Source organism: Mirounga angustirostris, unplaced genomic scaffold, assembly GCF_029215605.1.
Source record: "Mirounga angustirostris isolate CCGP_5_RB_7025 unplaced genomic scaffold, mMirAng1.0.hap1 SCAF_3, whole genome shotgun sequence".
NCBI classification, from domain to species: domain Eukaryota; kingdom Metazoa; phylum Chordata; class Mammalia; order Carnivora; family Phocidae; genus Mirounga; species Mirounga angustirostris.
Window position 1 is genome coordinate 181,725,399 of NW_026991711.1, and position 12,872 is coordinate 181,738,270.

Here is a 12,872-nt window from a genome sequence, read left to right on the forward strand (position 1 = left end):
CCTTAAGCTTGGCTCTCCCCAACATCATTTCTCTTCCAATCCTTTTAAAGTAGAAGCTACTCAATTTCTTACGCCCCTCCTATCCCACGGTTGCCATCTTCCTGACTCTCTAATAATCTCTATCCCCTACATTATCCTCCCCAAATCTCTTCCTCTTTGGGGATTACTCTATTCATATTCAAGTCACTCTTCCAAATCATATTCATTAAACTCAGACAGAGCCTTCCTCCTGTCATCACCCTAAGCAACTCCAATATTCAGTGTAATAGGTTCTGTTTCCTTCAACAACTTAAAGTTAGAAAAAAAGGACAAGATGGCAGGAGAATGAAAGATATGCGACAATGAAGCACTGAAGATGGCATGCCTACTAATCTTCAGTCAGTCTCTTTTGAAGACTTAAAAAACCAATGGCTCCCACCACCTACAGGATAAAACCCAAATCCCCTATAATGTTTTTCAAAATCTAGTCCAACCAACTTTACCACTCTCATTCCCAACAAATGTATTTGAAGCCTTTTATATTCCACCTACACTGATCTTACCTGACTGTGCTCATGCCTACCTGCCTTTTTTACTCATGCCATTTTCTTGACTATCTTTTGCCTTTGTTCACATGATGAATCTTTAATAATCCTTTAAGGCTTATCAAAAGTGACCTCCTCTTTCTACTTTGCCCTGAATTCCTCAAGCAAAACAATTCTCCTTCAAATCTGATTACCTCACTAAAATTGGAAGATTCTTGCTGACAGGCATAGTGTCTTATTATTTTTTGGTAGATGAAACACAAGAGATTCAGTATCTGTGGGCCTCTGAACTGAATCTGTCTTTGCTAACAAAAATTTTATTCCTGAGTGTTTCTATCAACGTCCTTTTATAATTCACTGCAATCATTATATTTATATTTTGTACTTAAATGCCATTAAAAAAAAAAAAACAACACTCTAGAGTCATTCACATTTGCCTAGAAAGGAAAAGCACTAAAAAAGCTTTATTATATAAGCTATTAAGTAACTGGCTTACAAAATAGTCCAGAGCTTACCAAGAATACCAACTTTATTTCCACATGCAATCAGTACCCTCACAGAAACACTTTAATTTACTGGTGAATAAACATAATATTTAAAATTCTGGCTCTTCTCTTTCTCACTTCAAAAATGGGAGAAAAATCAATATACTGAAAAAAACAGTTTACACAGAGACATCATTTTCAGCAAATGAAACTCTACATAAAAAAATAAGCAATAGGGTGTTATTTCACAAAAAGACTTCAGTTTACCACACAAAACAAAAAAACCTCAAACAAGAAAGCCAATTAAAAATTCAAACTATTCCTCAAAGCTTCAGTTTCTCTACCTGTAAAACAAAGTGCTTAGAATTGATCAGATTACTAGGCACAGATTCAAGTGCTTAAGTCTAAAACATAAGTTCCCCAAAGGCAGGGACCTTTGACATAATGCAAATGCTTATTAGACCAGTGCCTGGAACGTAAGAGGTCCTCGACGGGAAGTTTTCTAAATGAATGAAAAGTCAGCAGGATCAAGCTCCCTTATTCTGCCTTCCACCCAAAGTAAGAGATTATCTGAAGTAACAGGATATATGGATAGAAAGACTTTTTTTTTTTTTCCATTGTGTGGATATAATTCCACTTATTCACAATTAGTGAACATTGTTTTCAGCCTTTTTTAAAGCATTTACGTACAATGCTACAATAAATATTAGTATAAATACTTTTTATATACATATTTAAACATATCTACAGGATGAATTCTTTTTTATTTATCTTTCAGGTTTTTATTTAAATTCCAGTTAATGTATAGTGTAATATTAGTTTCAGGAGAATTTAGTGATTCATCACTTACATGTAACACCCAGTGCTCATAAAAAGACTTTAAAAACCACTTAAATGTTCTTTTTAGCAAGAAGCTGTTTCTAAGTAGAGCTAAAAAGTCAACATCTTTTTTATTCAAACTTTCACAGAATTAGCTCATTTATGAGGTTACCATATTAATTATTACAGAGTAATAATTTGAGAGAGAAAATTAAGCGTAAGGCAAATGTAAGAGACCTATTAAGCATCACAAAACTGGAATAAAGTTCTTGCCACATTAAAACCAAAGGAAGTTTCTCCCGATTTTAAGAAACAATTAAAAATGGAAGTGTTTTTATTCTAAATATGTATTATGGCACAGGAAAGGACAACAGTAAACTTTAAAACTATAATCTTCCTAAGTCTTAAAAAAAACAAAATTATCAAGATACATAACCATTATATAATTTTAAAGCTCATTTAGGTTAATAAAACCAATCCCAATCTCATTTATAAATTAATAATCTGAAGTCCAGAAAAGTCTAGTAATTTGTTCAAGACTGGTAGTAGCAGAATTAGGCCTAAAAAAGTCCAGTTCTCCCCACTTTCTACCCAGTACTTTTTCCACTGCAGCTACTTTTAAATTATTATTAAACATGAAGTGTTCATCAGTGGATAGAAGAGGTAAAAGCAAGTCCTCAGTTACTTTACTATGAGCTTAAAGACTCTGTCAAGTTTAAATCCCAAACAGGAATCTTTTAAAAGAGGACTCCAAAAAAACTGAACAGGACCCTTTAAATATCTTAAAATTTTGTCAGTTACACCTCAATAAAGCCAATGGGGGGGGGGGGGGAGGAGATGGCGGGGGAGATGGCTCCACCCTTACCTGACCCTACTCACAAGTAACAGAACTGAATGGTACTACGTTTAAATTTAAAATGGTCTTTAGCCATTACACACACACACAAACACATAGAGACAAAACGGTTATGAAAACCACAGCTCTGAGGTCAGAGCTGGATCTGGTCATTTTTCAGTTTCCATTGCAATCCTCAAATCTACCTAAAATGTTTTAATTCCTCGGGATTAAATTCCTCATTTCTCTTTTCTGTGTGACTTCATCTATATGCTCACAATTTCCAAACTTACATTTCCTGTCCAAATTTCTCAGACAACTAGATTTGCATATCCAATTTCACTGGCATCTTAAAATTAACCTGTTCAAACAGAGCTCCTTTTTCTACCCCAAACCTGTATTAAAAAAATGGAACACCTTGTTGCCCAAGAACCAAAAACCTAGGAGTCCTCTTGGATTCTTCCTCATTTCCTACAACCAATCTATTCAGAAGTAATCTCTCTACATTCAAAGTATCCTGAATCTGAAATCTTCTATCCCCACTGTCACTACACTGGTATAAATCACCCCTACCACTCACCTGAATTACTGGGTTATTCCTTCCTACTCCCCTCACTTCAACTCTTGGGTCCTCTAAATTTATGCATCACACAGCAACCCGAGTAAGATTTTAAAAATCTACATCAGATCATGTCACTGTCTTGTTTAAAATTCTTGAATGGTTTCTTAATGTACATATAATTAAGTAGGAAGCCCTTATACCATGGTTTCAATGACTTGCTCTTCAAACCTCATCTTGGTCCCATTCTTCCCCACTGCCAATACTTAATTCCCCATTCACGACAGGCTTTGTTTTCAATTTCTCTATTCCAGGGACTGGCAAAGCATGGCCTGCTGTCTTTTTACAATAAAGTTGTATTGGAAAACTGCCACATTCATTCATTACATATGGTCTATTGCTCCTGTGGCGCTGCAACAGGAGAGAGTTGAGGAACTGCCGACAGAATGTATGGCTCAGGAAGCTGAAAGTATTGACGATCTGGTCCTGTAAAGAAAAAATGTTCTACAGCCATCCCCTTTGCCTGGAATGCTCTTCTCATGAGCACTTTACTCATGAGCACCTTCTCATTCGTCAAGTCCCCTCTTACTCAAAGAGTCCTTTCTTGGCCTATGTAGTTGCCCGCATCGTTTTTCTCTATCACTGTATCCTGTTTTCTTCACCATGTTTCATAACTAAACATCTGTTTACTTGTTTAACTGTTCTATGACTGCAGGGGTCAAATGCATTCCAACATATTTTTTATACCTAAGTCAGAGACTGGCAAATAACATACTTTTGAATGTTGAATTATGTAATAAGAAGTCTTATATGGGTATTTTTGAGGCTTTGACAAAATGATCTATAATTTAAAAACCCTTAAAACTAGAAAGTAGAACTTTTTTCCTCCAGTATAACCACGCTTTTATTTATAGAAACAAATGTTAAAGAGAAGATAATCCCTGTAAATTCTGAAATGTTTTCATATTTACCAAAATGAGATTTTTTAATTTTTCTTTCTTATGGAGAGGCACAAGGGCCATATCACACTCTAAGTTTTGCTTTGTGGGTCTAGAGAAATTCACTGAATTCCTTTGGGTCCTTTGTTCCTCAAAGGGAACATTCTTCTAGAGGTAGGAAGAATATACTACCAAGTTAAGAGAAAAGCATTCAGCTTTTTTATACCTGCTTCAATTTTGTGAACTCACTTCTAAAGCCAACAATCAGCTTCCTTCATCTCAGAGAAGTTCCTCCATTCATCTGCCCTGATAGTTTGTGCCATTCTGCTTTACAAAAGATCTTCCTCAGATGTTTACTATTCTCATCTTGCAACCAGGGTACTAGCAACGACTCTGCATAAAAATTGTATTTCATTTGAATCGCTCAACGTGAAAAACTAGGTCCTGGCTGCCTATATACCACAGCACTAAAATGTTCACTTCAGTAGAAAATAACTTTGCTTTGAAAAAAGTATTATTGCTTACGTAGTTCAGGACAGTGCTAAAAGCACAGTGAAGACAACAACAACAAAAAACCCTTGATGATTAGACCACAGAGTAAGGCTTTCCGAACCACAAAAAGGAATACACTGTGAGACTGAAGACGTGTTACTTTCATACCACAGAACCCTGAACCTGAACCATTCTCTCACCTAGTCAGAAAGTGCAATGTACAAACTGGCAATAATTATGCAAACTACACTTCTGCACATTTGGTAGAAAAAACTGAGACTTCCTACATCAGGGCACATTTAGGCCACTGTATAATGGCTCTGCCTGTCAGTTAACAAATTTCTTTGGGCTGTGTCCCCTTCATACAGTAGTACTCTATTTGTATGGTTATTAAAAGTTTTCGTAAGAGTAAGAATGAAGTAAGATAAATGGAAAACACAAAAATGAAAGCATAGATACTAGCAAAGCTTAAAAAACTTAATTCAACTGAAATAAGGAAATCAATCATTAGATATACTGGTATTGGTACATTTCCTAGCCAGAAATTGACTAGTTTAGACTGGTCAAATGAGCATTTGTGAAAGAAAAAATTAAAGAACATTTTCAGATGCTGGTGATGAGTGACTAATGCCTACGTAACAGAAATAAAAAGAATTTAGTGTATATAATTTCTTTAGCACAATTAACTTGAATACATGTTCTCTGCAACATATTATAGGGAACTGCCTATATTTTGAAATAAGAGTTAACCTGAGATATGGGACCACTTTAAGCAACTCACAAATATGCTGAAGCTCTTATAGTTACCATAGAATTATTGTTCACATGACTTCAATTTCTACCTAACCATGTTTCAGAGTCCAAAAATCACTTAAACACTGACTTCCCAATCTGGTCTCCCCTCCTTTCCTCACTTTTTGGATGAGCCAATTCTCAACACAGCACATAACTACAGATGTTTTTTCTGCATCTGTGCCCAAGCTGCAAAGCAAAGCTTCTAAAAACAAACAAAAAAGGCAAATCACACATTCAGGCCAACTCCTACTGAGCTATCTTTTTCCTCACTTGCCAATTCCTATTCCCAAGAAGGGCTACTCCAAGTCTCTTCATCTCATTTTCAGAAGATGCATGGCTTAATTATTAATTTGTAATAGTTTTAGAACTAAAGAATCTCAGGAGATATTACTGCTAGCTCCTTCATTTTAATTATAAATAAACCAAGAACTAGAATTTAAAGGACTACAGCTTTAAAAACACTGAGCCAATTTACTGGAAGCCTCTCCTGCACCCTCAATTTCATCGTGTTTATTGCATCTTGATCCATTCCTTATGCCTCAGGAGCAGATCTACAGAGGAGTCAAGGACTCAGACTGAAACCACACTGCCCGAATACTGTTCCAACTAGGCCACTTACTACCTATGTGCATCTAAACAAATCACTAAATTCTCTGTGCCTTGGTTTCTCCACTTGTAAAAGAGAATAGTCATATCCGGCTCATTAGGTTGTGACCACTAACACAGATAAAAGCACTGGAACCGAACCTAGCACACAGAAATGCTAAATAATAGTTGTGGGTGGCGCCTGGGTGGCTCAGTTGATTAAGCGACTGCCTTCGGCTCAGGTCATGAGCCCAGGGTCCTGGGATGGAGTCCCGCATCTGGCTCCCTGCTCCTCGGAGAGCCTGCTTCTCTCTCCCTCTCCCCCTGCTTGCACGCTCTGTCAAATAAGTAAATAAAATCTTAAAAAAAAAAAAAAAAGAGTTAGTTGTGACCACTACCATCATTCATTATAGAACCTCTGGCAAATGAGAGCATGCCTTTATTCTACCTTTACTTCTCTGTTCTCAATTCCGTACTCTCTCCATATCCAAGAACTCAGTTGCTCCAATCATCTCTCCTTCAATAGTTTTAAGCAAAACTCTTACACTCGCATTTCTTCCTTCTTTTGATGCCAAGTTTCTTAAATTAGTATTCTTCATTTCCCACACTTACATACCATAGTTTGCTTTTGAAGATTCATCCTTTGGCTCTAGGATTTTTGTTCTCTGAACTCCAATACTTCTTCCTCAGTGTACATGCTACCAAACATCCAGTCTTGATCTTCAGTTTGAGTTCCTGCTCAAGCCCTAAACCTGTGTATCTCTATACACAGGGTATTTCTAGGTGAGCATTTTATGATGATCTCAAACTCAATTTCCCTCACATATAAAATGATTTTGAAGGTACCTTCCAACTGTAAAAATCTCCAATATTATCTAAAACAGTATCTGTCATCTCCTCTATCCATTCATGTCTAGCCTATCACTTTACTCAAATTTTTCCAGGTCCTCCCCAGCTCCTAGCAAACACCCTCCCAATTCTACATTTATATCATTTTTATCCTAATCTTCTTAAAATATTCTGTCACATTATCATCCACTTAAAAACCTCCAATAAACTTCTACTGTTAATTAAGCCCAAATTCCTTAGCTTGGCATTCAAGTTTTTCTCCAGTCTGTTCCCAAATCACCTTTATATTAGAATCCACTAATCCCCATAAATTATTATATACCTCAATCAAACTCTATTTACCACCTAAGTGATCTGCCATCTTGGAATGCCTTCCACATTGTTCCCTTATATCCCAAATGTGTCATGGCTCAGTTCAATCTGATACTTTCCCATTTAATCTTACAGCCCAGGATAATCTCTCCCTCGTTGGAATTCCTAAGCCTTTTATTGCCTATTCAATTCATTTGCCACTTAATTATATAATGCCTTACACTATGAGCTAAAGGTCTGCATCATCTCTCACATCACAGTACAAACAAGGGATATCATATCTCTGTATACCCACTGTATTTTCCTAGAAAGCTGTGCAGAGTAGGCACTAAAGAAACTGTTGGTTGCATGAAGAACACAATCACCTTGCTTCATGAGATACTAGCTACCTGCTCCTGTAATCCCATGTAAGAGAAAGAAATTATGGAAGGAATAGTAGAAATAGAAAGTAACTATTTTGTAACCACCACAGTAATAATGATTCATGCAAGAATCATCAATGGATGCTAGAACCATCACATGAAAGTTTCTTGGGGAACAGGATATTTATACAGTCTCAAAATATATCTGAACAAATTACTTATGAATTACAAAGGGAAAAAAGGTACCTTCACAGTGGAGAAATCTGGCGGACACCAAGTGATCAAAGTTAACATCACCAATAATGGGATAAACTGACATCATGTGCCTCCTGATGTGATGCACTGAGGACACAACATCACTTATGTATTATTCCTGCCAAAAATGCATAACCTGAAACTAGTCATGAGGAAACAATCAGACAAACCAAAAACCGAGGGACAATCTACAAAACAACTGACCTATACTCTTCAAAAATGTCAATGTGCTGAAAGACAAGAAGCTGAGGAACTGAGTGTGTGATCCTGGATTGGCTCCTGGATCAGAAAACAAACTGCTATAAAGGACATCACTGCTACACAGGACAACTGATGAATTTGAATGTGGACTATATTAGGTAACAGTATTATATTAATGTTAAACTGCCTGATTTTGAACATCAGTCTTTGGTTGAGACAATTTCCTTGTTCTTAAGAGAAACATCCCAAAGTATTTGAGGGTAAATGGATTTAAAACTTGTTCTCTAATTCTTCAGCAATAATAGTAATATCAGTAATAGTAATAATAACAAGGATCAATAGAAAGATTAGCAAAAATGTGGCAAAATGTTAACAACTGGTGAATCTACAATACAAGAGATCATTGTACTATTTGGTATAACTTTTCCATTTTTTTCAAAATAAAATTTAAAAGAAACGAACACCCTAATACCACACAAAAACTTTGAGAAGTTTTTATTTATCTGTGGTATTTTACATTTTATCTGACAATCTTAAAGCAAGAAATACTTGCAATAGAAGAGTTTGCTCTATATAAACATTTATTTTAAAAAAGCAAAAACATATTTTTAGAACCAAAGAAATATTTTATAATTTTAATAGCCCAACACTAATTTATCTTTTTTTAAAAAAACTTCACACTTACTATAAAACTCAGTTAAAATAATGTCAATTTCAACTGGTGTAAATTCCTAGACAGTATTTTTTTAAACAATGTAGTTTTATTATTTTCAAATATACAGAGAAAGTAGAGAAAGATAAAATGGACTGACTGGTTAAGCATTTTAAGGAAAAAGTAATCATCTGTAATTCATACATTAATAAACAAGCATTTGTAAACTAATGAAAGTTTGTTTACTTAATTATGATTACAGAGAATGTATTTATATTATAAATCACAAACTTCATCTTCCCTCAATTATCAAAAATTGTTACTTAGCTGATTATAAGTTTTGAGTGAGATTTTATAATATAGCCATTAATTACTATTTCTATAGGCTTCCTGGAGCCTTTAAAACTAATATTTCTAGTCAAAGTACAAGATAGTATATAAAGGATTTTCTAGATTCCATATAATTAGCAATAGTCCTTTAAAGTTGGATACCTTATTTATGAGATGTTCGGTAACAACTTCTCTTAGTCCAGTGTAGAGCTTTTCTCCATGTTTATGCAAAACCATTGTATAAGCATTTCTATAGAGCTCCTCAAAACTAAGACCACTGTTATTCTTACGCTGGATTTCTTGAATTGCATTTTTCAGAAGGTCCCAAATGCTGTTTACATATTTTTCATCCATGGTCATCTGTAATATCCAAGAGAGAAAAAGAGACAAAAAAAAAACACCAATGGTTGAAAATCTTTCTGTATTTGTCCATATAGTAATTATCTTATTATATGGCTATGATTATAAATCTGCATGACTTATAAGGATGTTAACAGTCTGTTTTAACAAAAATAAAGGGATACATCTAAGAATCGTTTTTAGAGCTTACAGAGCAATTTTTTAAAAATCCCTTAAGACCTCCCTCCTTTCTTATATGCATTAAAACCCTCCAATTTAAATGAAATCATAATCCCCGATGTTAATACTTGCTTTAGCCAAAAGTGTAAGGCACCCTTTTCCTTAATTTATTTAGAAGAATACAAGCTCAGAGAGAAACCCTGAAGACAGACTTCCATGATTTAAAAAATAATTTAGGGGGTGCCTGGGTGTCACAGTCGGTTAAGCCTCTGACTCTTGGTTTCAACTCAGGTCGTGATCTCAGGGTAGTGATATCGAGCCCCATGTCATGACGGCTCCACAGTCAGCACGGAGTCTGCTTAGGTTTCTCTCTCGCTCTCCCTCTGTCCCTCTCCCCGTCCTACCCATGCTCTTTCTTTAAAAAAAAAAAAAGAAGAAGAAAAGAAAAAATGAGGACACGAACACTATTTTTCTCTCCTAAAGATTTACAGAGCTCCTTAGCAAATTAAAGATTGGAAGAAGACCTGCAATTAAAAACAAAACAAACCAAAAAACCTCACATTTTCTGTTTAACCCATTCTTATTTTCTTCCTTTCCCAGTTTAGATTCCATAGTCCATCATTTGTAGCTACCTTGTATACACCCATGAATCACCTGCCCCTCTCCCCACCAAAATACTTGCCATTCTAAACCCCATCTACCCACCTACACTTCACATGCACCCACGTGTGTAGCTCAAAGTAAATGAATCACACACATACACCCATATTCAATATGTCTCAGTTTAAATTCATAACCACTAACCACAGTGGGCCCTGGGTACAACCCCATAATCCTACATTCTAGACTACGGACTCTACATTCCTAGGTGATTTTACATCATCTCCTCCTTCCTCACTCTAGGATAATGACTTTTTTCCTGTTCCACTGAGAAAACAGAAACAACCTGAAGACACACTGTACAAACTCCAAGCATATCCACCAATCTATATGATTATGTATCAATATATTATTCTAATGTTCTTGTGCTCAAAGTACCAAGTCCAAGTTCTTATACTCAAATTACAGACCGGGACCAGAAACATAGGCATCATCAAGGACTTACTAGAAATGCAGAATTTCAGGCTCCACCTGTACCTATAGAACTATGATCTGCATTGTGACCCCAGGTGATACCTATACAGAATGAAGTTTAGATCCATCCCAACTCACCTTTTCAAGGACCTCCCTTTATCAATCTCCCTTCTCAGCATCATCACATTCTTTTCTCTCTGCTAGACAATTTCCAACCACATTCAAAATCATCAGTTTCCCATCCTAAAAACAAATCCTCACAAACCCACCATTTCTCCAGTACCATCCAATCTCTGTCTTTTCCATTTACAGTAAAATCACAGGCCTTGAGACAGTAAGGCTTTCATCTCTACTGTTTCACTGAAACTATTCAGGTCACCGGTGACTTCCATCTTGCTAAATCTAAATGGTCAGTCTTAGTTCTCATCATTCTTGACCTATCTGGCAGCAACTGAAAGAGCTTATCACCCCTACTCCTTGAAACAGATTCCACAGTTGCCTTCCAAGCACTACAATCTCTTGTTTTTCTTCCCATTCCTCTAGTTCCTATTTGTCAGTCTGCTTACAAGTTCTTTCTCCTCACAGCAACCTCCAAACCTGAACTTCTTTGTCTAGCCACAACTCAGTTTTCAGGTGAAGCTGATTTCATCTATGCTCATGGCTTAAGTTAACCTCAGTATTTATTTACTCTGTTTGGCCCTCTCCCCTTGATACCAGAGTCCTATACTCAGCCATGTTTTCACTTGAATACCTACTAGGCATCTCAAACTTACCAAGACTGAAACAGAAATCCTAATCTTTGCCCTTAAGTCTGCCCAGCAGTCTTCTCCAAATGAGCAAACATCCACTCCATCCTTCCAGTTGCTAAGGCCAAAAAAGCTTGTAATCCCCTTTATTCCCTCACCTTGATTCTAATCCAACAGGAAATTCTGTTGTCTCTACCTCCAAAATGTACCCAGAATCTAACTCCTACTCACCTCTTCCACTACTACTAGCCTTGTCCAAACCACCATCATCAATCAGAGTATTTGAACAGCCCCCTAACTGGTCTGTTTCTGCTCCTGGCCCACTATCATAGAACAACCAGTGACCTTCTAAAAACATAAATCATGTTATTCTTCTGCTTACAACCCTCATGTGACTTTTAATTTCTCTTGGAGTTAAAGTCAAAGTCCCTATACAAACTACAAAATGTTATTCAATCTGATAATCTGACTTCATCTATTCTTCCTCCTTGCTCACTGCTCTAGCCACACCAGACTCTCTTTGCTATTCTTTGGAATATGTCAAACAGGTTTGTTTCAAGGTGTTTGTATTTGCTACTCTCTGTGTCACTCAAATATTCTTCCCTCAGGTATCTGCATGGCTCCTTCACTTTATCAACCTCAGCTTTAACTTCACACTCCCTTTAAAATAGCAGTCTCCTCCTACTAGTCACCCCCAAATTCCAACCCCACAGTCCTTATTTTTTTTTCCTTATTTCATTTCTTGGCCTCCCTCCTCCCATCCAAATGTCAGCTCCATGAAGGCAGGAATTTCTTTCACTGAGGAATCCCTCAGCCACTGAAGTAATATATGGCATATAACAGACATTCATACTTGCTGATGGAATGATTTCCTGCTAATCTATAACTAGGAAGCTGTTATTACGCCACATAAAACTCACATGTTCTGCACTCACAACCTGGGAAACATGGCAACAATTATTCATCAGCTTCACACCTACTTGTGACCTGGAATGGACAGAAATTACTGAGTGGAATCCTCTCCAAAGAGAGTAGGAAGAAACTTTTGAAGGTGATGAATATGTTTACTGCATATATTATGGTGATGGCTTCACAAGTGAATACTTACCTCCAAACTCATCAAGTTGCATATGTTAAATATGTACAGATTTTGCATTGTCAATCAAACCTCAATAAAGTGGTTAACGAAAAAAAACCACACTCCTTCCAAGCTATGTCCAATGGGTATGAATGTGAAAGAGTAAGGAATATAGATAGGCAAAATAGTTCTTTCAGTTACCCTAGCAGTAAAATATCAGTTCAACCCTCATAGAGGATTCTTAAGCAGATGACTCAAACAGAGCCTTATTTTCTCATCTTTTCTGGAGTGCTTAAAAGGAATTCTGTAAAAGAACAACTTCTTTTTTATTACTTAAATCTTATTCAAATCCCAGGTCTAGTAGAGACTTCTCTGAAACGGCCTTAAGAGAATTTATCCCTAGGTCGAAACTGCGATTTTTATTAGATATCCTGATACACAGGATACCATCCATATAAAATA

General features: G+C 36.3%; 1 protein-coding gene across 6 annotated transcripts in view; it reads right to left on the minus strand.

The window, feature by feature from the left end:
• CUL3 (cullin 3) overlaps positions 1-12,872 on the minus strand; it is a 118,528-nt gene that overhangs the window by 88,402 nt on the left and 17,254 nt on the right. For 4 of the 6 annotated variants that reach the window (XM_064587153.1, XM_045867861.3, XM_045867860.3 and 1 more), the window contains one exon: positions 9,156-9,353. The exons of 1 other annotated variant lie outside the window; for it this stretch is intronic. In XM_064587153.1, the coding sequence (XP_064443223.1) occupies positions 9,156-9,353 (198 nt within the window). Of the gene's footprint in view, positions 1-7,801; positions 7,929-9,155; positions 9,354-12,872 lie in introns of those variants that run through there. One more of the 6 variants, XM_064587155.1, reaches the window with a different exon arrangement.